Raw genomic sequence first — 23,514 nt, 5'->3', positions numbered from 1 at the left:
GTTGGAGGCACCTTGCACTCCTGTGCCCCTTCCCATGCCCAGTGTTGGGAGGTCAGGGAGATCCCCCCAAATGTTCCCAGTGCCAGCAGCACTCTCGGGCAGGGCAGCGTTGCCCCAAAAGATGATCTGCTCCCAGCCAGGAGGCAGCCTCCCAGTGCCCTCACCCAAACAACATTTTGGTTTTGCTGTTGTCTGGATGCTTGGAAATCTGTGGACAATCTGTTCTGCTCCATCTGCTACTCATTTGGCAAGATGTGAAATATTCTGCAGCCTGAGGACAGAACAAAAGAGGGTTGGGGTTTTTGTTAGCTTGTTAAACTGGCTTCTTTTTTAGGAGAGCTCCCTGTTGAGGAGAACACCCCATATTATTTTTAGTGGAGTACTTTAAAGCCTAACAAAAAAATGAGTGGCCAAAGTCATCACTTCTCAAGCTACAATTAAAAAAGCACAAATGAATGGACTTTTCCCCAGCTGATGCAGCTTTGGACTAGATTAGACATTTCCATTCCTAGAGCACATGAGAACTCCACACTGGGCCAGCAAGGAGCCAGGGGAGATAATGGAAAAGTTAATTTGAGCCAGCTTGTACCAGAACAGGGCCTACTCTGAGCAGTGTTTGCAATCAAGCACCAATCTGAGCAAGGATAATCAGTTATTTTTTCTACTGAATTGTTCTTTTTTCTATTATCCTGTGTAATTCCTGCAGAACCTTAGGATGGTGGCTTAGCTGGGACAGTACAAACAGTGACCAGGACGATGGCACAAGTGCCAGAGGTTTGAGTGCCAGTGCTGTCTTCCTGTGATGTGGAGGAATGAAATCCACCCAGTCCTCGTTATCCTTTAGTTCTCTGCAGCTCAAGGCAGTGAGGAAAGATGAGATGAGTGATGGGAGCTGCTTCTTTCCTTTAGTTCTGAAGGAAATATAAGTGTCCACTTGCAAGTGCCCCACAAATCAGTTAGAACCTCAGCTGTGGGCTAGCTGAAGCTGTTGACAAAATTCCTATTTGTTTCAGAAAAGCTGCTGTTTTTCATTTCAGAATTTAATTCTTTCTCTCCTAGCCTGTGTATTATAGTGAACTCCCTTGGAAGTAATGAAATCATAGGAGTGGAAAACGCATGAAAATTAAATCCAAGCCTGCCAAATCTTTTTGCATGTCTAAGAAGATTATATTAAAGAATATAATGTCATAGTTCTCATTTCAGCAGTATTGGCCAGTACAACTACGAAAGCTGCTAAACAGTTAATTTTGAGACTAAAATTACATAGGTTTTAATTGATGGCTACCTCTCTCTCCTATTTGTCTCCCCCCACTTAAGCAGATTTTCACATGCTGGTGACATTTAAAATAAGTGAACTCCAGTGTTGTTTTTGTGCAGATGAATAACGTGACACCAGAATATTGTCTGGACATCATACAGAAGTTTGAAGTATCAGAAGAAAACAAGAAGCAAAATGTTCTTGGGATTGAAGGTAAACGTTTTGATTTCAGAGTGGGTTTTGTCTTGCTGTGCTGCAGTGGAGTAAAAGTGCTTTGATGGTGTTGTGGTGAGGCTTTTGCTGTTTGCCTGTGACACAAAGTGCCCTGGATCAGCACTGGGCAGCGTGGGTACATTTTGTGAGCCAGGGGGGAGATGTGAGTAGGTGTGGTGAGGCAGCAGCTCTCCAGCCATCCTCAGCATCCATCCATCCTCCATCCCAGCCATCCTCAGCAGTGGGGATGGATGCCTGAGGCTGTGGGCATTTATTGCTCACTGTGTGAGTAAGACAGACACCGACTGTCCTGTACCATGCAGTTTATCTAGAGCCTGCTCCCAGTGAGGCAATGAAAGCCAAGTGTTCATTCTGCCTTGGCTCTGGAGATCTGGGATCCTGCACGAGCCATTCATTTATGCTTCTGTCAAATAAAGCATGGATAGCTGCATTTTCATTGGGTTTTAATACCTGATTCCCATTGCTTGTGAAAGCAACTGTAAATGGTATGTTTATTCATCCAGCTTAGTATCAAACCAGCCTCAGAGCTGGGATGAAATAGATTAAATGCCATGGTGTGTTCCTTTGCCCAGAAGGAAGCTTCCTTGGAGCAGCATAATGTTGATTTGGGGAGGAGGGAAGTAGGAATCTTCCTTCACGTGGTATTTAAATCCTGGGTATGGCCTCCCTTCGACAAGCTTCTGCTGTGACCCAGGGCACTGCACTGAAACTGAAATAAGGAAGGTAAAACAAACAAGCTGTGACACTTCAACAAGATTTCTGCAAGCATTTCTGCTCCCCTTAACCTGCTGCTGCAGCTGCTTTTATCTCTGAGCTGCTTTCAGGGCTGGTATTATTTGCACTGTCCTTTGCAAATATTTTACATGTTTCATTCTTAAAGGAGGTATTTTTAAAGCTTTCTCTGTTCAGTGCTGGTCTCATTTAGAGGGTTATAAATTAAGTACCATCTTCTTGAATTAACTTGCAGAAAAAAGAAAATTGTGAAGTGAAGATGGCTGGGTCAGTGACTTGGCTGCTGATCCACAGTTCTGCTTTGGGTGGCTGCTGCCTTGTGTGCCCCATCCGTGCTCAGGGCACTGCCATCTGTTTTTAAATTTTAAACCTGCCTTGCTTTTACTCCTAATCCTATCTCACAACAAAAAATAAATATATTGAAATTTTAAAAATCTAAGCTTTTATACTAATTCGTGTTTCTGACCAGTTTCGAATTAAAACTGAAACATTATTTAATAAAAAATACAAACAATTAATATAAGTTGTGAGATAGGATCAATTAAAAGGAGTAAAACGGAGGCATGTATTAAATCTTAAAATTAAAATTAATTAATAGTGAAAAGTTTATATTATAATCATAGTAAAAGACCTAAAAATAATTTCAAGTGTAAAATTTTCTTTTTCTGTTTAATATAGTAAGTTAAATATCAATAATTTTAACAATAAGTTTTAAATGTGTATTCACAGAGGTGAAAAAGAAATTGTACTAGTTTGACATTAATCAGCATTAAAAACAAAACAAAAACCAAAAAAAGAAAAAAAACCCACACATCAAGAAATTTTCTCCTTAAGGAGTGCCAGCAAGGAGCTCTGTTAAAAAAAATCCATTTGTTTCTGAGTCCGTGCGGCCTCTGCTCTGCCCTGGAGTCACAGAATCACAGAATCACTGGGGTGGGAGAGACCTTCCAGATCACGGAGTCCCAGCCAGCCCTAACACCCCAACTAGACCACGGCACCCAGAGCCACGTCCAGACTTTTGTTAAACACCTCCGGGGATGGTGACTCCACCACCTCGCTGGGCACGCCATTCCAGTACTTCATCGCTCTTTCCGGGCACATTTTGTCCTAACATCCGGTGTCAAGTTCCCCGGCCGCAGCCCGAGCCGCGTGCTCCGGTTCTGCGGGGTCGCCGCCCGAGCCGCGGTCGGTGGCGAGCGGCGCCAGGAGGCCGGGGGCTGTCCTGGCTCACGCGTCCCCGTGTCCCCAGGCTTCACCGGCTTCATGCGCAGCCCGGCGTGCGAGGTGTGCAACCCCCTGCACCGCGAGGTGCACCAGGACATGGAGCAGCCCCTGTGCCACTACTTCATTGCCTCGTCCCACAACACCTACCTGAGCGGGGACCAGCTGCTCTCCCAGTCACGGGCCGACATGTACGCACGGGTGCTGCAGGCCGGCTGCCGCTGCGTCGAAGGTGGGCTGTGCTGGGATGTGCTGGCATGTGCTGGCATGTGCTGGGCTGAGCTGGCATGTGCTGGGATGTGCTGGGATGTGCTGCGTTGGGGCCGCACTGGGACTGCGTTGGGGCCGCACTGGGACTGCACTGGGGCCGCACTGGGACTGCGTTGGGGCCGCACTGGGACTGCGTTGGGGCCGCACTGGGACTGCGTTGGGGCCGCACTGGGACTGCGTTGGGGCCGCACTGGGACTGCGTTGGGGCCGCACTGGGGATATACTGGGCTGTACGGGGCAGTACTGGGCTGCTCTGGGACTGCATGGGGCTGCGCTGGGACTGCATGGGGCTGCACTGGAGCTCTACTGGGCTGCACCAGGGCTGCAGGGCCACACTCCCAGCAGCAATGCTGGGCTGGCTCAGTCACTGCATTACTTTGTGACCACTCCAGAGTGGATTTTTCTGTTGGGAATGATCTCCTCGAGGCACCGGAGAATCACAGAATGGCTGGGGTTGGAAGGGGTTCTAAAGATCATCCCGTTCCACCCCCCTGCATGGGGGAACATGGAGATCACACCGGATTCTTGTTTAAGCTCTGCATGATTCAAATAATAACAAAACATTAGTGTTTTTATATTAGTGTTAATATTTTTCTTTCCCAGAAATAAAGTCTTTTGACAAAATTACTCAGTATTAATTTCTATCACTAGTATTACAAAAGGTCATCTGAAAAAAATATTGTTAATCTCTCTTTAGAAATTAATTAGAGAAAATGAAACTGGGAAAACTGGGTGATTGTCTTCTGCAGAACAGCTCCCAAGAACACTCAGCAGTGTTATTTTGCTTGACCTCAGAGCTATTGCAGCTACTTCAAAGCCCAGGGAATAGCTCTGCAACTTTCTCCTTGGGAAGTGTGACTGCCTGTAGAGGCAGCAGCAGTGACAAGTTTGGTGCAAACTCAGGGTACAGACATTCATTAGCAAAGGCATTCTTATGCTGGTCCATTCCACCTGTACTGGATTTGATGCTACTTTTCATACAGTCAGTTATGAAACTGCAAGTTAAATTAGGAGTGGGAAAAGATAAATTATTTTTAAATAGTTTGTCTTCAGGAGCAAAAATTGCTTTCCCTAGGTAGCTGTAAACATGATTTGAGCTATTACACCTCTGTAGTTTTATATATGAGAAAAAAACTCAAATTAATACAAGGATAAAAATGAGTTGTAGGATGCAGAATTCTCACCTGACCTAGGGAAAGACTGTCCTGTTAGTCTGAGCTCAGCTGGCAGGTGATGGAATGAGAGGGGGCCAGAGGTGGAGTGAATCTGGTTGGTCCCTGCATGGTTGAACTGGTGAGCTCTGTTTGCAGCAGGAGCACAGGAATGGATGAGTCTGGGGACATCTCTTAATGTGAGGCTTTTCTGGTCTTCACAGTGGATTGCTGGGATGGCCCAGATGGGGAACCAGTGGTGCACCATGGCTACACCCTGACCTCCAAAATCCTCTTCAGGGACGTGGCAGAAACCATCAATAAATATGCTTTCATCAAAAACAAGTAAGTGTGGAGCCAGGTTTGAAAAACACCTGTTTTCTGTAGTTAGTCCCACACTGAAAGCAACCAGCAAGCCCAGGAAGTGCAAATACTCCTTTAAACACATTAGGGTTGATTTTACTCCCCTGTTTGTTGCCTGTGTTGTGTTTATTGTTCAGCAGCACGAGCTCTTCCCATCAGTTGAGGCAGAGAGTTCTGCCTAAGTTGAACCTTTTGTGCTCTTAAACTCAGTCAGGCTTTGGACAGTCTGGCACTGCTGATTATCTTCAATAGAACTTCCCACTCACATCCACAGGGAAATTCTCCGGAAAAATCAATACCGTGATGTTCTCTACCTGCTGAAAATACTTTATTTCAGCAGAAAAATTGAAAAGCTGTCAGCTGTCATGTGTAGTGTGAGGAAATACTGATGCGTGGGATAGTGTTCTGAATCCGTTTCATTTGCAATGGTGCTTTTTAAGAGTATCATGAAAACTGTGGACTTTACCATATATATGTATACACACACACAGAGAGTAGTCTCAAATAATGAGTGGGTGTAGAGGATTTTGAGTAGTTTAAAGAGAATAAAAGAAAATACTTCCTTTTCTTAATTAAAAAAAAGAACACCCAACAATGGATGTGTGGGGAAAAAAACAACCAAGCCCAAAAAGTTGGTGTTATTGATGAGAAATACAGGGTGGTACTTTCAAAACTAAAGAAGGTGGTTTTCAAGAGTTTAGAAAACAGTGGCACAAATTTGTGAAAGAACTCAGCTGATCATTCATGGGTGGAGTGGTAAGAGTGCAGGTGTTGTCTCTCCACACACAGCTGTGACGGTGTCTGGGGCTTTTTTTCCAGGTTTCCAGTGATTCTGTCCATTGAAAACCACTGCAGTATTCAACAGCAAAAGAAGATTGCCCAGTACCTGAAGGAGATATTTGGTGACAAACTGGACTTGTCATCTGTGAACACTGGAGATCCCAGACAGCTTCCTAGCCCTCAGGATTTAAAAGGGAAAATCCTAGTGAAGGTAACTTGCTGCTGGGCATGTTCAGAATGCAACCAAAGTCAGCTTGTGGTATTTATTGTGGATTTTCTTTGGAGGACCAGTTCATATCCCTCTAGCATCTAAACATTATCTGACAGTCCTTCCTTGGACAAAGTACTTCGGAGTGATAGAAAAGGGAAGATTTCCTGCCTTTCCCCTCACCCAGCTCACAGGATGGAATTCTGTTCATGGTTCATCTGTGTTTATGGGAGAAGAGCAGCTCAGGAGGAGCTGGGGGAGGCCCCAGAGCCCTGGAGTTGGTGCTCTGTGCAGGATTAATTGTGTGAGCCTCTGACCCCAAAGAGACTTGCTCTGAAAGGAATTCCAAAGGCCAGGATGGATAGAACAGGGAAGAAGCACAAGGCAGACCTTTGGGAGGGTGATTAATGGAGTTCTGCCCTATTAGATTGTCTAATTTACCTGGACACAGGGGGCAATTACTTCTGTGTGGAGTCACAGGATACTTTGGCTTTCCCTGTGTCCTTGGTATCAGGCTCGCTGCAGGCATTCACAGTTTCAGTTTGATGTTAGTTTGAACATGCTGCAGTGCACAGTACAGAGCTGACCCTAAATTAGGAGCCCTTTGAGTGCTCAGCCATGATTCTGTATTTCACTGCATCAGTTTTCTGCTGGTTAATGAACTGTGCAAACATGTGGGGCTGGTGTTTGAGGGATCCACATGAAATCGTGTGAAACATCACTGCTGTGAGAAATCCCATGGCACTGCACTACAGGCAGGAGAGGCTGGGTGCTCTGGCTTCTTACCTGGGTTCTGACCTGGCTTTTCAGCACATCTAAGGTTGTAATTGCAGTGTGATCCTCCAGCTCTCACTGCTGGAGCCCTGTGGGTGCAGACTGCTGTGGAGCTGAGCTGTTTTCAGAATGAGAAATTCTATCTCGAGCATCACAGGGTCCCTGCACAAAGCCCTGTCTCCCATCCCCTGCTCAATTTAGGCAGCTCTGTTGGAAAAGATAAAATCAGATTTAGGAATCAGTCCCTTGATGAGAAGTAAGCCAGCCTCTCATCTTTTTGCTACTGTTTTCACTCTTTTAATACATTTTTCCTTTGAAAGGCAGTATTGATTCACTAGCCAAACAATTTCAAATAATGGCATAATTTTCATCCTATAAGTGTACATAAAGAGTCATTCTAATAACACTCAGGGATTTAAGCCAGTGTAAAGGTACCAGCCCAAAGTGAATTTCACCCAATCATTAGCAGCAGCGTTATTAATTTCAAAATGCAGCCTAAAAATCAATCCTCTGCACTTCTACAGAAATCTGAGTGTCATTCCTGTCTCCCACTGATGAAGCAGGTAGGCTGAGAACATTCCTGTGCACAGAAGTAGTATCACAGAAGTTTAGAAGGTGATTTATTTAGGAGGAGATGGCAAAGCAAGCAGAGCAGACTGGGTGCACTAACACTGACCACATTTATTGGGGGTGTTTTTTCCTCATTTTAGGGTAAGAAGTTGCCCTGCAGCCTTGGAGCAGATGCTGAGGAAGGAGAAGTTTCAGAAGAGGACAGTGCTGATGAAATTGAGGATGACTGCAAGTTAAAGCCCTGCTTTGTATGTGCACACAGTCAGTTCCCAGAGTGTGACAGTTCTGCATTTCTTACATGCACACTCCATGTCCTACTTAGAGTTGTTAGCAGAGTTTTTCATTCCTAAATTTTTAATTCCTGTGTCAGGTTCATGCTGTTCTATAGGGTTCATTTTTATTTTAAGTGCCTTATGTAAGAGACTGGTTTGAGTCTGTGTAGTCTGGATGGCTGTCAACAGGAATTGCTTCCTTTTTTAACTGTTTAGAGCAGGAATCTAATGCTTAGGGTGTCTGTAAGTGCATTAGTTGGGAATTCATGCTCTTCTGAAAGAGAAGGTGGGGCTTGTGACAGCTGTGAGGCAGAGAGAGCCCATGGGCAGGTCCTGGGGGATCTGTGAGGGGACTGGGAGCTGAGCAGGGAGGACTGAGGGGAAAAGGAGAAGGGAAATGTGAGAGTCAGTGAAAGCCACAGGCAGAAAGGCAGGATTATGCAAGGAGCCTTTTCTTGCAGAGGGAAGGAAATGTAGCACTGTGTGACTCTCAGTGAGAGCTGGGAGCACCTACTTGAACTGGGTGTCCTGGTTTCTTTCAGAGCAATGGAGCAACTCAGCACCAGGTGGAATCTTTCATACGAACCAAACTGGAATCTCTGCTGAAAGAATCCCAAATCAGGGACAAAGAGGATCCTGACAGCTTCACTGTGAGAGCCCTGCTGAAGGCAACTCACCAGAGTTTCAGTGTGAACCTGAGGCAGGTGTGTGGGCTCTCCCTTCACGGCCCTGGGAGGGCTGCACAGTGCAATGTGTCACAGACTGACTCACATGAGAGAGCCAGGAACTGTGAAATGGATGCAAACTCCAGGGACGTTACATACAGAGTGAATTTTCTGTGGAGATGTGCCTGCTCTGGAGCCAGTGTCACAGAGCTCTTTTCTGGGAGTTGCTGTGTAATTCATGGACCAGAAAGGGAGCAGTTGGGATCTCTTCCTTTTTTTTTTAACTGGTCATTTATTTTCCTTCATTACTGATCTGCCTTTGATTTTTCCCAAATAATTGCTATTAAAAGAAGTAAAAATCTGCTAAAGATTCTCTCTATATGTTACAGAGACTTCCGGCCTGAGCTCTGAGCAAATTTCTGAACACAGGTTATTGATTTTGCTGGGCCCCCAGTGCCCTCATCACCATGAAAGCCCAAAGTGATTCCAGCTCAGCACTGAACAGGGAATAGCTGGAGTTCACTGAAATACTCACCCAGCTGAAACGCTGGGGGAATATTCTTCAGTTTTGTTTTGCTCTTCAGAAGATGAAGGGCTGTGTGTTCCTGACAGAAGGAGCGAGATGCTGCCAGGAGTTATCCAGCTGATGTCTGGAGGCATGGCTGGGAATGTGGAACTCAGCCTGCAGGCTGCCTATGAAAAGTCCACATTTATCTGCTGGGAGATTCTTTTTGCTCTCCCCTTTCCCTTTGTAGCTGCTTTCAAGAACATTCAGATGTCTTGGTTTGTTGTTTCTTGCCTGGTTTTGTAGACTGCTTTTTCTGCATGGTTTGTTGTCTTGAGTGCTAATGTTATTATTTTTCTTTTCAGTTAGGGGATTCTAAACGATCAAGTGCACAAAGAAATCCTGTAATGAGATTTTGGATTTCAATTTGTTCACAGATCAGGATTTAACTCACTTGGTTTCATTTGCAAAATTTTTACTTTCCTAATAGGGAACCAGGGTGACATACAAGAGCTTGTATGAGGTTGAGATGCTGCATTTTGGAGACTGAAGCAGAATCTTTAAAGACATTTCTGAAGGTATTCAGTTACACTTTTTCTTGTGCTTTTTCTGCACAGAACCTGGACACAAAAGAAGGTGGAAAAAAGTCTCATGGTCGATCATTAATGGGCAACTTTGGCAAACACAAGGTGAGTAAAATAAATGAGAGCTGAGGTTGCTGTTCTAGGACTGGCAGCATTCCAGAGCCCCTGGCAGTGTTTTACTGCTCCAGACAAGTGTGGTGGGCATGGGGGCAGCGAGGAGGGAGCCTGTGTGATTACACATGGTGTCTTAATTCTGTTCAGAAGACTGAGAACCTTTAAGATGAATCAAAACTTCTCAGATGGCTAAAAGATCATCTTTACTCATGCTGTGGAATTGATTTTCTGATCAAACTTGCAGCAGAAGAGCAGCATAGACAAATGTCTTGGCATATATTGTTTGCCACAGAGCTGACAATGCCTGGTTCAGTCAGGGCCCAGTTTTGCTGTGTCCCACCCTGGGCAGGGCCATGCTGGGACTGTCCCTGCTCCCAGGGGCTGGCTCTGGGCTTCTGCTCTGTGCAGATATGCTCTTCCTGATCTCCTCCTGCTTTTCATGTCCTGGCTATGTTTGTGCCTGCTCTGCTGCTCCTCAGTGGAGTTTCCACTGGCCCAGGCAGGAGCTGAGAGCTCTCATTTCACAGCTGGGCACAGAGCAGCCCCCACAAGGGACAGTGCCCGCGTTTCCTCCCATTCCCATATCCTGACAAATGTGCTCCTGTCATCTACCTCCCCTGTTCCCACATCCCACGGTACCCTGAGCCTTGGATTTACAGCCTCAAAGAGCTGCTGCAGGTGCCAGCTTCCTTCTGCTGAGCCACTGAGAGCTGCAGTGGGTGACTGAGCAGAGGGGCAGGTCCACAGCCCAGTCCCAGTGCCACCAGCAAGCCCCTCTGCCCCCGCCTGCCAGCCTGCTGTTCCTGCTATGTGCTATCCATGGTGAGGGCTGCACCAAGCTTTAGGACCGATAATCTGAGCAGTTTTTTATGATTAAGAGGCATTTCAAAGAACTTAATCAGCCACCAGTCCATCTGCTCTGAAGCCAGCTAGAAGCCATCAAACATTCCCTAAGCAGACAGTCCCAGGACTCATATTTACACTTCAGGTCCAAGCTTACATCAGTTTAAAGTGCTCGTGTTTCCTTCAGCACCTTTAGCTCAGTGCACACTGCCCCCTCAGGCCTTAAGAGCTCCTGTGGTCCCTGGGAGTGGGCACTGCCCATGGCACCCTGTGCTTGCTGCTGGCCACACAAATCCTGGGAATGAGATGTCACAGGCAAATGTCAGCCACTGGAATCTGCTGATTATGCTGAGGGCTAGAAAGTGTGTCAATAATTTAATTACTTCAGCTAGTTATCTTAATGGATGTAGCAGGTTGGAAAGCCCATTCATTTCATCTCTGCTGAAAAAAATAAGGGTATATATAGATTTATTTTTTTTTAAATAGTGATTGTATTGTAGACTGAGGCAACAGAGACACCCTGTAACTGCTCCCTGATGCCTTTCCAGCTGAAGGGATGCCTGGGAAGTCTGGTTACTATTGATATTTTTGCAGATACAGAATTATCCACCCAACAATATTGACACAAGACATTTTCAGCCAGCTCTCATGCCAAATGAATAAACTTTTTAAACCAGGGCAGGTACAAGGACACTAAAGCTGGCTGTTTCTGAAAGTTAACTGCATGGAACATGCTCAGTGCAGACCTTCAGACTGCAAAGTGAACCGTGCAAATGATTTCCAATATAGTCAACTTCATGTCAGCACCAAACACTGCAAACTAAATTATGTCCAATACAGTGTATGACAAGAGGAGGAAAGAAATCTGTGCTCAGTGAGCCATATGCAAAAGGATAAGGAGCTCTCAGTTATATTAATTACCTCTTGATGAGAAGGGAATTAAATAACTCTCACCTGAAGCTGTGTTTAGTGTTACAAAACATGCAGTATTGTGATTGGAAACTGTTAGATTACAGGTGCCTATGAATAAAAGAGATTTTGAAGTTTTAATCTTTTTTTAATCATAGCTGTTTTCTTTGTAGTGTAATAATTTAGAATCACTTGAATATTTGTATGTGGCTCAGAATGGAGCAGGAAGATGATGTTTGAACATTCACTAGTGAATAGATTTGATTTTCTAAACTGGGGGAAGCACAAGTGGGCAGAAGCAGAAGCAGTGCTCTGTATATTTAGACCCTGTTGTGTGTCGCTGTTTGTTAAATATGACACAATCCACTGGGATTTCAGCAGGAACAGTGCCCTGCTGCCATGGGAGGAGTGTTGGCCTCTGGTGTTGGGAGGGAGCAGGGCAGATGCAGAGCACAGAGTGACCTGTGCTGGACAGACCCATGGCAGAAATAACGCCCTGAGTGCTGGCTGGGCTGGCAGCACACAGAAATAACACCCTGAGACCTGGCCAGCACAGAAATAACACCCTGAGACCTGGCCAGCACAGAAATAACAGCCTGAGGGCTGGCTGGGCTGGCAGCACAGAGCTGCTCATGGCCACAGCTGGAATCCCTGCCATGGGGTGCAGTGTGCTCTGTGCTGGCTTTCCTGCCCAACACCAAGCCCAGCAGCAGGTGTCTGGAGCCCCACCTGACTGACCCTGCTTGGCTCTTTCCCCACAGAAAGCTGCAAAGGCAGCAGCCAAAGCCCCCAGTGCCTCGGACGACGAGGACAGCCAGCAGCACCCTCCTGGCAGGGAGCTGGGACAGCCCCACAGGTGAGCTGGGAACCCCTCAGGTAAAGGTAGGGCTGCTCAGTGCCACCAGCTGTGAGGCTGTGCCCAGAGCAGGTGACGTGTGTGTCACATGTGATGTGTCTGTCACACCTGACAGCTGTGGGTTTGCTGTGTTTTGGCCGTGTCACCTGTCACAGGCTGCAAGCAGCAATTACCCTGAAACTGCACAGAAGTGTGACAGCTCCACTGCTCATGGGAAGATGCCAGGCCCTACTTCACCTGCTGCAAACAGTGCTCAGAGCATACTGTGCAGGTTCAAGGTGCATCACAGCCCAGGCAACTTTATTGCATCTGAGAACAGAAAGAAAAAGCAATCAAAAAAGTGCCACTGAGAATGTGTCTGCTGTCACTGAAATGCCCCTTGGTTTTGTCTAGAACAGCCATGGTGCATCTATGTCATTATGTTTTAAATGAAAAATTTTGTTTGTGTGGCTGGGCTGTGGAGGTAGAGGGGAGCAATCATCCCAGAGCCTTCTCCAAGGAGGTTTGCCACCCACGGTTCCCTGCTCAATTCTTCATTTCCTTGCTGTTGGAAAGAACAGAAACATTGAAATACACCTTCAGTAGTGCAAGTGCCCCTTGTTGTTTGCTTTGCCCAGCAGGCTTGCCCGCCGCAGGAAGACGGTGAAGCTGTGCCGGGCCCTGTCTGACCTGGTGGTGTACACCAACTCCGTGGCTGCCCAGGACATCGTGGATGATGGTACAGGGCTGGCACGTCCCTTGTCACTCCTGGGAGGAGGGAGCTGAGTGCTGCTCTTAGTGTGGCACAGGGCAAGGCCACAGCCCATCAGGGCACTTCCCTCCCTGGCACTGACCCCTCTGCCCCTGCTGCCAGCAGAGGATTTCTCTGTAGGTTCCCCAGAGCTGCCACATCTGGGGGTCTGCAGGAGAAAAGACTCCAGCAGGAGCTCCTGAGCTTGGGCTCTCTAGCTGGAACTCTTGCTTGGCTTTCAAGTCTGCAGACTTGAGGAGAGAACAACAGACCCTTCTAGAAGGGAGAGCTGGTGCCCTTCAGTTACCCAGGGTGCGCAATTTGTGTAAGACAAGATAATCTATCCTGTAACACTGGACTAAATCTCACGTTGCCCTTGATTAATAGGCAGGTAATGAGGTCTGGGCTCAGGCCCTGTGCCCTAGGACTGTTTGTCACCTGTGTGTTGGTTGTACTGTGGCACACAGGCTCCACAGGGAACGTGCTGTCGTTCAGTGAGACCAGAGCCCACCAGGCAGTGCAGCAGAAGGCTGAGCAGTTCATGCTTTACAACCAGAGGCAGCTGACCAGGGTCTATCCCTCAGCCTATCGGATCGACTCCAGCAACTTCAACCCTGTTCCTTACTGGAATGTGGGCTGCCAGCTAGGTAGGAGCTGCATGGAACACTTCCTTCCCTTTTGGTGTGTACATGCCAAGTAATGTTATCTCTATTAATGACACCAAACTTCTCTCTCTCAGTGGCCCTCAACTACCAGTCTGAGGGACGTGTGATGCAGTTAAATGAAGCGAAATTCAGGGTAAATGGTAACTGTGGTTATGTCCTCAAACCTCAGCAGATGTGCAAAGGTAAGGTTCCAGTGTAGTTATCACTGTAGCTGCCAGGCCTTTCACAGAGTGTCCTTTACAGTGAAGGCACAGGAAGGGAAAGTGCAGACAAATATAAAATCTTTCATATTTCCATGCACTCATAGCTCTTAGACTTGTACCAGTGTGCAATCTGTTACTGTGATCATTTTTATATATATACATATATATATGAACAAGCCCTGCAGTGGCCCACAAGCAAGTATACAGGGCTTGATCCAGCTCTGCCTTGGAATCATATCAAAGGCTGCTCCACTCAGAAGAGGTTGTAAGAAGGAGGAGGAGAATTTTAAAATTACTAAGCAGCTGCTCCATACTCCTAGTTTCTCATTTCTGACTGAACTTGTCTGTCTCTGTGTGTCTTGGGGGTGATATTTATTATATGTTTGTTTTTCCTTACACTCCCATTCTTGCCATCTTTCAGGCACATTCAACCCCTACTCTGCTGATCCACTTCCTGCCAGTCCTAAGAAGCAGCTCATTCTGAAGATCATCAGTGGGCAGCAGCTGCCCAAGCCTCCTGACTCCATGCTGGGGGACAGAGGAGAGGTGAGATGCTCTGCTCCCAGCAGCTGCCAGGGGAGCTCCTGCAGTGACGTGGCAGTGTGGGACTCAAACCTTCTCATTCAGATACAACAGTACATTTCAGATACTGCCAAGCTTTTGGTCACTAAGCACTACACTTCCCCCAGCCTGTATCCTACTCATGATGTGTAAGAACTGATTTGTTTTGTATTTTAAAGGGTGACTTTTATGAAAGTTAGTGTCACAGCTGTCCATAGCTTTTGATGCAAACCATGCATCAACATGGATTTAATGGAAACAATTCCCATGATAGTGCTGCTTGAAAATTCATGTTAATCAAAGGGGTTTGAATTCTCCTATGAATTTAAATCAACTCTCTCCATTATTTTTTTAAAAATTCACCTTCATTTGTAGGCTTGCTTTTAAAATACTGTGTTTTAAAATACCATGTTTTTGAAAAACAGATAATAGATCCCTTTGTTGAGGTGGAGATTATTGGATTACCTGTTGACTGCTGTAAAGATCAGACCAGGGTGGTGGATGACAATGGTAAGATAATCTAAGTGATTTCTTAATTTTAGAGTAAAATATTAAATAATTATAAATGAATCAGTGTCTGTTATTGCTTTCTAAATTACAAAGCATTTTATCTGATGAAATGAAATCAAATTATTTTATTTTAACAAATTATTTCTGCTTCCCAGACAGAATTTCTGGCCTGGAGACAAGTGAGTTTGAGGTGAAGGGCAAGAGTAGTTGTTCCCCACATTGTCTTTTAACAGAATTGTTCTTAAATCTCCTTTATGCAGAAGTTGCAAATCTGTCTGTATCTCTATCTGTAGCTATCTCAGTGCTTGCCTGGGTGTCCCTGCCAGCTCCCAGCCAGACCTATTTTGTTTTTAAAGCAATCCTAGAGGCAGATCTGTCACATGTAATGACTGACACGATGGAACTGTCATTGCTGCTGCTGCTTGTGTCCGGTGCCTCTTGGGAACTGAGACAAGCACTCTGTCTCCCCAAGTGTGTCCTGTTTGTTGCAGGGTTCAATCCTGTGTGGGAGGAGACCCTCACCTTCACCATCCACATGCCCGAGATGGCCCTGGTGCGGTTCCTGGTCTGGGACCACGACCCCATTGGCAGAGACTTTGTGGGGCAGAGAACTGTGGCCTTCAGCAGCCTCGTGCCTGGTGAGTCCCCTGTTCTCCTGGTCATGGGAACCCACCTCAAACCCAAGGAGGGTGTTACCAGCATGAGATGATAGATTTTATACATGTTTATCCCTGTGACTTCACGTGAAGCTTGGACAACTCTTCTGTTCTCTTAGGGTGCTTCATGCAGCATTCCTCAAAGGAGTTTGCTTGTCTGTGCTTTTGGAAATGACTGCTGGTGTTTTTTATAACTTGGATGCAATTTGTCCTGGGGCTCAGAAAACCTGTGAGGACACCACAGAAGTTTACCAAAGGCACCAGGTGGCTTCCTGTGTATACATCACTTTGATAGACAGTTATTGCTAGCTGGGCACAAAATGCAGACTGATGGTTCTTGGTGGTTTGTGGGCAAATATTTCTATTTCTGTTTCCCCAGGCTATCGTCACGTGTATTTAGAAGGACTGACAGAAGCTTCCATATTTGTTCATATAATCATTAATGAGACCTATGGAAAGGTAGGTAAAGCTGGAAATTTATATTTTCCTTCTGACAAAAATGGATTTAAATGTACCCCAGAACCACCCAGGATTTGTGCTGGAGTGCCCAGGAGGCTCAGATTGTGTGGGGGTTTCCTTGCAGGAGATCAGCAAGGAAACTCCACCATACTGTGACTCCACTCTTGCTGTGCACATACTTGCAGATGTTCTTACAATAATAATTGTTAGCACCTAACAATTATATTGTCTAGCTACAGGAGGTACATTTCTTCAGTGTGCTAAACTGATCTTATTTTGGAAGTAGATCTTGAGAACTGTAGCTGCACCAGAACATGGTATTTGACAAGCTATTTTTTAATTTAAATTAACCTAATTTAATTTTAGGTTTTAGTGCATAGATTTTTGCTTTTGTGCAAGTGTGCTAATTTTAGAATGTTTTTAAAGTGAAAGTGAAAACACAGTGCTTTTTCAGCTGCCTTCCTTAGCTGTGTCCATGTGGAGATATGCAGCACCAAGAAATTAAGGCCATGTTCAGCAGGATGCTAAAGTAAAATAGCACCTCTGCAGTGATTTAAGAAATGAAGATAAATTAAAAAAAAACCTGACCTTTGTGAGGTTTGAGGCTGCAGAGGACACTCTGCCCTCAGTCTTTGTGCCTTCTGAGAGGATACAGAGAATGTCCTGACAAACCTGAACCCAAAGTTGTGCAGCACCCACAGAAAGCTCAGGGGAACAGAGAGAGAACAGCAGAGAGAAGAGCCCAGGGCTGAGGTTTACTCTTGTCCAGATCCTCCCAGCTCCACTTCCTTTCTGCTCCCTGATCCCATCAGACCACAGGATGGGATCAGTGTATTGGTATGTGCATATCTGGGCACATCTGTGAAATCACATCCCTGGGGGATGGTGTGCAGGGGCCTGTTTGGCTAAGAACAGATATGCTCAAGAAAAGCAGCAGAGTGTAATTGCAGAGGGGAAGCAAGAGGAGCAGGATTCAATCCCTGTCCCTGGGTGTGCTCACCTGATGTTGCTCTGAATGAATGATGGGCTGCATTGCTGTTTCTCATAGGCTGGGTTTGTGCCTGTGAGTGAGCAGATCTGCTCACTTCCTGGGGGACACGTTAAACCAAGAAATAATTTTAAATGTTTTGCTGTGGAGTGGTTCTATTTACAGTCAGTGTACTGTTACCTTATTTGCTTGTGTGGCAGTCTTGAAAACATTAGCCAAATGGATTTGCATTTCTTTTTGCCTTTCAGTGGAGCCCTTTAATCCTCAATCCCAGTTACACAATAATGCACTTTCTAGGAGCCACAAAGGTAGAGCTCATGAGCATGCACTTTGCACTTGCTGGGCACAGACTTTCCAGTGGTTCCCAGTCGCATGATCTGCACCTGCCAAACTGGAACCATTCTCCATGCAGCCTCTGAAACATCTGAATATTGCTTTGATGCAGCCCATGCATAGCAAAACTCCACGTTAATGTGCAGCCTGACACTGCTGAGCCTTGTCAGCTCCCATTAGGAGACTGAGCAAAGTCTGGTAACTGTGGCAGGCTGCCCTCCTAATGAGGAGAAAGGCAGGCATGCATGAATCCATGGAGACCTGTGCTGGGAGCTCCTTGCTCAGAGTAGCTGTGAGTGGCTTGGTGTGAATTTTTGCTTTGCTGCGTTTTGAACCTTGTCATCATCACTCATAAGCACTGTGAGAGCAGCTCCGTGCCTTGTGAGCGAGCGTGAGCTCAGGCCAGGCTGTGGTGTTGCTGTCCCTGCAGAGCAAGCAGCTGATGGGGCTCCGAGGGCTGTTCTCCAAGGCTCCCAAGGCGGGCACCGCCGAGCCCAGCGGGCAGCACGCGCGCAAACGCTCCATCGGCGAGCGCATCCTGCGGCGCACGGCCAGCGCCCCGGCCAAGGGCAGGAAGAAGAGCAAGATGGGCTTCCTGGAGGCTGCTGACATCCGGGACAGTGCCTCTGAGCCAGCTGACCTGAAGGACAAGGAAGGGGTGGTCCGGCGGCCGAACCGGACCTTGCAGGCGCGTCCTGCCTCCGTGCCCGTGGACAGATTCCTCATGGTAGAGCTGCCCTGCCCGCCAGAGGACGCTGCCCAGGAGGCCAAGGAAGAGGAAGACACGTCTGGTAAGATGCTTCCAAAATTACTTTTGGTGAATGGTCAGGGCTCCCCTTGCTTCTTCCAAGAGTATCTGATTTCTAGCAAGTGTTAAAACCGCTGTTATGCCAAGTTTACTTCTATAGTCCCTGCTTCATTAAATCTCCAAAGAAGTGAGTCACAGAGCTCAGATTTGGCATAGAAAGATGAGAGGATTTAGTGCAGAAAATATCCAATATGTGTTTTTGAGGAATTCAGACCCTTGCCCTTGTGAATGCTGCTTGCTGGTAGAAGATCCAAAAGAAATCCTTGTACTGTTAACACTTTGCAGTAACCACATGTATAAACCGGTCTGGAGTCCATCTACTCAATGCTTTTGACTCAGCTTGAAGCATGCATCTTGTTTTCAGGTGTTGTGTGTTTTAACAGAGCTGTTTTGTTCTGTCTTTATTGCCACGCTTCTTTATAGTACAAATGTGACTAGGAACACAGCTGAAGGTAATGCCACGTGCAAGCTATGATGTGGTACCTCATTAACATTACTTACAACAAATATTACATCACCTGCTTGATGTAATAGACATTCCAAGGAAATTTCAATGAAGTGCCTGCAGTTGTATTTTTCCATTTATTCATGTCACTCAGATAATTTGTACTAAACCTGCACAACCCCATGGTTAAGTTATGTCACAACTGTACCTAGTTTTGCGTTCTCCATTTGTCTGTCAAAGGACAAAATAGCTGTTGATAGACAGGGCAGAGTCTTCTGTGCCACTAATATGTTTCTCATTTAATTTAGCCAACAGTGATGACAATACAAATGAGAAGGAAACAAGCTTGAAAGAATTGTCTTTTCCACGTTCCGAGCAAAAGGCAAATGTTTCAAATTTAGTTTCTCAGTTCAAGAAGGAGAATGACCAGAGGGATTCCACAGCTGACTCTTTAGTATCACCTCTGCAGGAGCAACCTGAACATTTGGTTTTTGCAAATGGTGTCACTCAAGCAAATCACCTTGTGGATTACCAGGAGAATAATCTTTCTGATGGAATTGTTCCCCTCATGCAAGACTCTGACTCTGCACTTCCCACAGAAAAATCACACCACAAAACCTGTGCAGACAGTAAAAAGGAAGATGACACAAAAGGATCTAAGGAAGGAAAAATCAGTCTCATGGGGACTTCTCTTTCCCAGAAAGCACAGGTGGAGAATCACAAATACGACACGAAGAAAAGCACCGCAGCACCTCTTCCCCTTTCTTCTGCCGTGTGCTCTGAGGGCCCTGACCATCGCTCCACGGGGGCCCTGCAGGACAGTGACATTTCTCACCTCATTGATGAAGTGTCTCTCTCGACTGAGAGCGAGCTGGACAGCGCTGTGTCCGCTCTCATCGGGCAGCTCGATGGCACAGATGACCAAACTGCCCTTGCCCCTGTCTCCAGCCCCCATGGCAGCAGCAGCCAGACCTCCAGGGTGGGGGCTGCACTCCCACATCTGTTTGCTGCAGACCTGAGCAGCTCCTGTAGGCACAACATTACTCCCACAAAATCCAGCAAATGCCTTTCATCCTCCACTCCGGACACAGCTACGTTCTCCAGCCTGGAGGATGCAGAGTACTCCACGTACACGATTATCCACGAGGCATCTCCAGCTTCTGAATGTAAGAGCCACAGGGCATTAGTCTGTGAGAAAAGATTAAATAGTCTGGAAAGTAACTTGCTTGGCTCTTCTTGTTCTTCGTCCCTCTCTTTGCTAAATGCAAATCCCAAAAGGAATTGCATTACAAAATCTGGACCAAGCTGGGAAGCCCCCGAGTCTGCCAGTTCTTTCAGTTCCAACAGCCTCATCTTTGAGGAGGTGCTGGCCCCTGTCCCTGGGGAGCACTCTGACAGCAGCAGCCTGCTGGAGGTGGATGGGGACAGCCAGGACCTCCTGGTTACCACCCGTGAGTACAGACGGGAGGACCTCAGCCAGCTGGCTTCTCCCCGGAGCCTGAGGCAGCAGCAGGACCCTGGGCACGCTGGGGACAGGACCTCTGGGAGCAGCTGCACTGCTGCCCGGCACTGCACCGAGAGCTGCAGGGCTGCAGGGGGACAGCTCCCCGTCCCCACGTGTGACAGCACCCGGGGTTTGCGGCAGCAGCACTGGGCTGCGGGCTGCGTCCCCCAGCTCGGCACAGCCTGCCCCCTGCTCCCGTTTCCCCCACACCCGGCCGTCCAGCACAGCAGCCCCTGCAAGTCCAAGAGTCTGGGAGACCTGACCTCGGAGGACATTTCCTGCAACTTCGAGAGTAAGTATCAGTACATCAGCAGGAGCTTCATCTCCTCGGGCCTGAGGGACGGGAAGGCGGCCGCCGTGCAGGGCGTGAGGCCGCACTCGACGGACGCGCTGACGGAGCAGCTGCGGCGGCTGCTGTCCCTGGAGCAGGAGGACAGCCGGGAGCCGCTGTGCCCCAGGCAGACGGAGCAGGACTGCCCCCGGGCCCTGGTGAGGAAGCTGTCGTCCCGCAGCCAGAGCCGGGTGCGGAACATCGCCAGCCGCGCCCGGGAGCGGCAGGAGGCGGCGGGCAAGCCCCGGCCGTGCCAGGGCGGCGGCGTGCCCGGGGTGGTGCTGCGGAACAGGGCCGGGGGGCGCGGCGCGAACCGCCACTCCACCGGCTCCTACATCGGCCGCTACCTGCACGGCTGTCCCGGGGAGAGCCGGGGCGTGCCCGAGGGCTCCTGCTCCGCGCTGCAGCACGGCTGTGGGGAGCTGCCGCTGCAGCTGCCGCCCGGAGCCCCGGAGCAGCCCGAGATCTATTTCCTGCTCCGCCTGTGAATCCCGGAGGCTGCTGCCCTGCAGGGACGGGTCAGCCCGGAGTTCAATAAGTTATTTCAGAATGCGGCCTCGTGCCGAGGATCGGGCTGGTCGAGCCGCCCGTTCCCGTGGGAGCCGAGGGAGGGGAGCCCTCAGGGCGATTCCTGTGGGTCCCAGCTGCCCTGTGTGCATTTGCAGCGTTCCGTGGCTGTAATGCCACGCTCCAAAGCCTGACGTTGCACTGAAGGCAATACTGCTTACCTTTGTGTCTTGTCCTCCTGCTTGGAAAAACACTTCTGGTGATCGCTTTTTGCCTTTCGTGAGGATTCTCCAAAGCACTGTGGTGTCTGGAATGCTGGACTGGGGCTTGTTCTGCCCAGCAGGCAGCGAGCGACCTTTCATTAGCATCACTCGTTGTGGATTGTTATTATCAATTTTACACGTTTTCATGTATGAACTGTGATTCTACAGCAAATGGTTTGTAGAATTAGGCTTAGTCCAGATTTGTGAGTCCTGTGTAGATTCGTCTTCTGCCCTCTCCACAAAATATGACAACAGTTGTCTTCCTTTTTTGGTTACTGTGTGGATTTGGGACTGAGTGGAATGTGGGAGTAATTCTGCTTTTATGAATGAAAACACTTACTTTCTGCTTATTTTGTTATGTGTTTTTGCTGTTGGTTGTGTGAGTAGCTTTGGTACAGCAGATCCGTTTTCTGTATGTTTGTAATTTTATTGCTGAATTGTCGACAGTCAGTGGAATATTTAAACTGACAGAGTAGAGTGAATATTTTGGCTGTTCACCTTTTTCTGTGAAGGCTGAAAGTGAATTGTGTGAAGGAATCTCAGACACCTAAAGCTTCCCTGTAGGGAACAACATAGCTTTATTTTGGTTGGAAGATACTCTTTGCCTTTGCTGTAAGTTTTTCTGATATGTCAAAGACGTACCTTTTACCTCTTTCTTTTGTAATGCAGAGTATTATTATTCTTGAAAATGTCATTAAAATAGATTTTTAAGCACTTGGTTACATGTTTTCTGAAAAAAACGATCTATCCAAACAGATTGGTGCTGAGTCCAGCAGCAGTTAGTGACTGCACACATCTGTCTTGACAGGAGATGCGAGGAGGGAAGAATCTTCATTTCACAGGATGGTTCTTGACTGGAGGTGACAGCTGAGCTCTGGTCTCCCTTCTGGATCAGGAGCCACATTTGAGTTTGTCTGACTGTTCCACTCAGGCTCTGACACACGAGAGTGGCTGTGTTATCACTTGGGAGAGAACGGGGGATTTTCTAAACAAAAAAGCATTTTCCTCATGGAGGAACAGAACCAGACAATGGATCAATCCCTTAAGCTTTGGAGCTGGATTTCTGTCTCACAGCCAGGATGCAGTTTGGGAGGTGTGACTGAGGCCTAGGAAGAGTGCCTTGTGAGGAAGCAAATGAGAAGATCTCCATTGTGGGAGCTGAAAAAACTTCCTTTAATTGGAATGAATTTAGAAAAATTGTATGGAGCTTGCAGGAGGTCAGGATAGATTATTGCAGCAGTGTTTTATCACATAATCTCTTATAGCCTTCTCTTAATTTTAGAATTTTAGAAGTTAATCCAGATGGGGACAGTTCTTTGTGTGACAGTGACATTTGGCTAACGGAGCAGGGCAGGGTTTCTGTAGTGCAGCTGAAGCCAAATACACATCAGCCATTTTATATATAACTATATATATATATATATATATATATATATATATATATATATAATTCTTCAGCTTTTAGTTTAAATGAACAAGCTTCATTTTCTTTTATGGAGTGGAAGCAATCCACACAAATGTACCTGTGCCCATCCAGCTGCTCCCGTGGGGATGTTCCTGCCTTGGAGTGTCCTGGGATACCTGAACCACCACTCTGCTATCCTCCCTGCCCAGGTGATGTGGTGCTACTGGTGAGTACTGGTGATGCCAGCCCCGAGCTGCTGTGGGACAGTCTGGGTCACAAATGTTTGTGTCACTGTGAATTGGGGTTCCAGAAAATCCAACCTGGGGTTGACACGCTCTGTGCAGCAACTCCAAACTCTGTGGGAATGGGACACTTTGGGAAACCTGCAAATGCCTCCTTCTGCAGCTTTGTGCCCTGGATCATGAACTGAAGGGACGCTGAGTTCAGAAATTCAGCACTTCCAGAATTCAGCCTTTAAACTCTGGGAACATCTGGTGTGTGGATCCCAAGCAGCATTGTACAGAGCCAGGGGTTTTAGACATCTGGGTGGGACAGACCAATCTGCAGTTCAGACATCTAGAAGGCCATTCAATTCATTCAGCTCTCCCAAAGTTAATTAGCCTGTCTGAACAAGGCTGCAGCTTGCTGAAAATCCATCTAGTGAAGACTGTTTTTAGTGCAGAATCTGCACCACCACAGAATGAACAATCACTTTAGCCTAGTAAAGGCTAGTGGCTCACATCCTGGGTTAGCAGGATTAAATTGCTTAGCTAATTCATGAAAGAAGGCATAAATTAAGCTGTTTAAGAATCTGCAGAGAACAGATGGGTTTGGAAT

General features: G+C 47.1%; 1 protein-coding gene across 1 annotated transcript in view; it reads left to right on the top strand.

Moving 5' to 3' along the window:
- The window catches only part of PLCH1 (phospholipase C eta 1), a 43,674-nt gene extending 22,684 nt beyond the window's left edge, over positions 1 to 20,990 (top strand). Inside the window, exons 6-23 of the mRNA XM_062499382.1 lie at positions 1,378 to 1,471; positions 3,474 to 3,677; positions 5,091 to 5,211; positions 6,049 to 6,220; positions 7,702 to 7,809; positions 8,376 to 8,537; positions 9,621 to 9,692; positions 12,215 to 12,309; positions 12,930 to 13,027; positions 13,507 to 13,686; positions 13,779 to 13,886; positions 14,329 to 14,453; positions 14,894 to 14,978; positions 15,470 to 15,616; positions 16,014 to 16,093; positions 17,330 to 17,389; positions 17,845 to 18,238; positions 18,976 to 20,990. Coding sequence (XP_062355366.1) covers positions 1,378 to 1,471; positions 3,474 to 3,677; positions 5,091 to 5,211; positions 6,049 to 6,220; positions 7,702 to 7,809; positions 8,376 to 8,537; positions 9,621 to 9,692; positions 12,215 to 12,309; positions 12,930 to 13,027; positions 13,507 to 13,686; positions 13,779 to 13,886; positions 14,329 to 14,453; positions 14,894 to 14,978; positions 15,470 to 15,616; positions 16,014 to 16,093; positions 17,330 to 17,389; positions 17,845 to 18,238; positions 18,976 to 20,990 — 4,320 coding nt within the window. The remainder of the gene's footprint in view (positions 1 to 1,377; positions 1,472 to 3,473; positions 3,678 to 5,090; positions 5,212 to 6,048; positions 6,221 to 7,701; positions 7,810 to 8,375; positions 8,538 to 9,620; positions 9,693 to 12,214; positions 12,310 to 12,929; positions 13,028 to 13,506; positions 13,687 to 13,778; positions 13,887 to 14,328; positions 14,454 to 14,893; positions 14,979 to 15,469; positions 15,617 to 16,013; positions 16,094 to 17,329; positions 17,390 to 17,844; positions 18,239 to 18,975) is intronic.
- The last annotated feature ends 2,524 nt before the right edge of the window (positions 20,991 to 23,514 follow it).

The sequence above is a fragment of the Cinclus cinclus genome, chromosome 10 (assembly GCF_963662255.1).
Source record: "Cinclus cinclus chromosome 10, bCinCin1.1, whole genome shotgun sequence".
NCBI lineage: Eukaryota > Metazoa > Chordata > Aves > Passeriformes > Cinclidae > Cinclus > Cinclus cinclus.
Note: the sequence above shows the minus strand (reverse complement) of the source record. Positions and strands in the feature narration are given on the sequence as shown.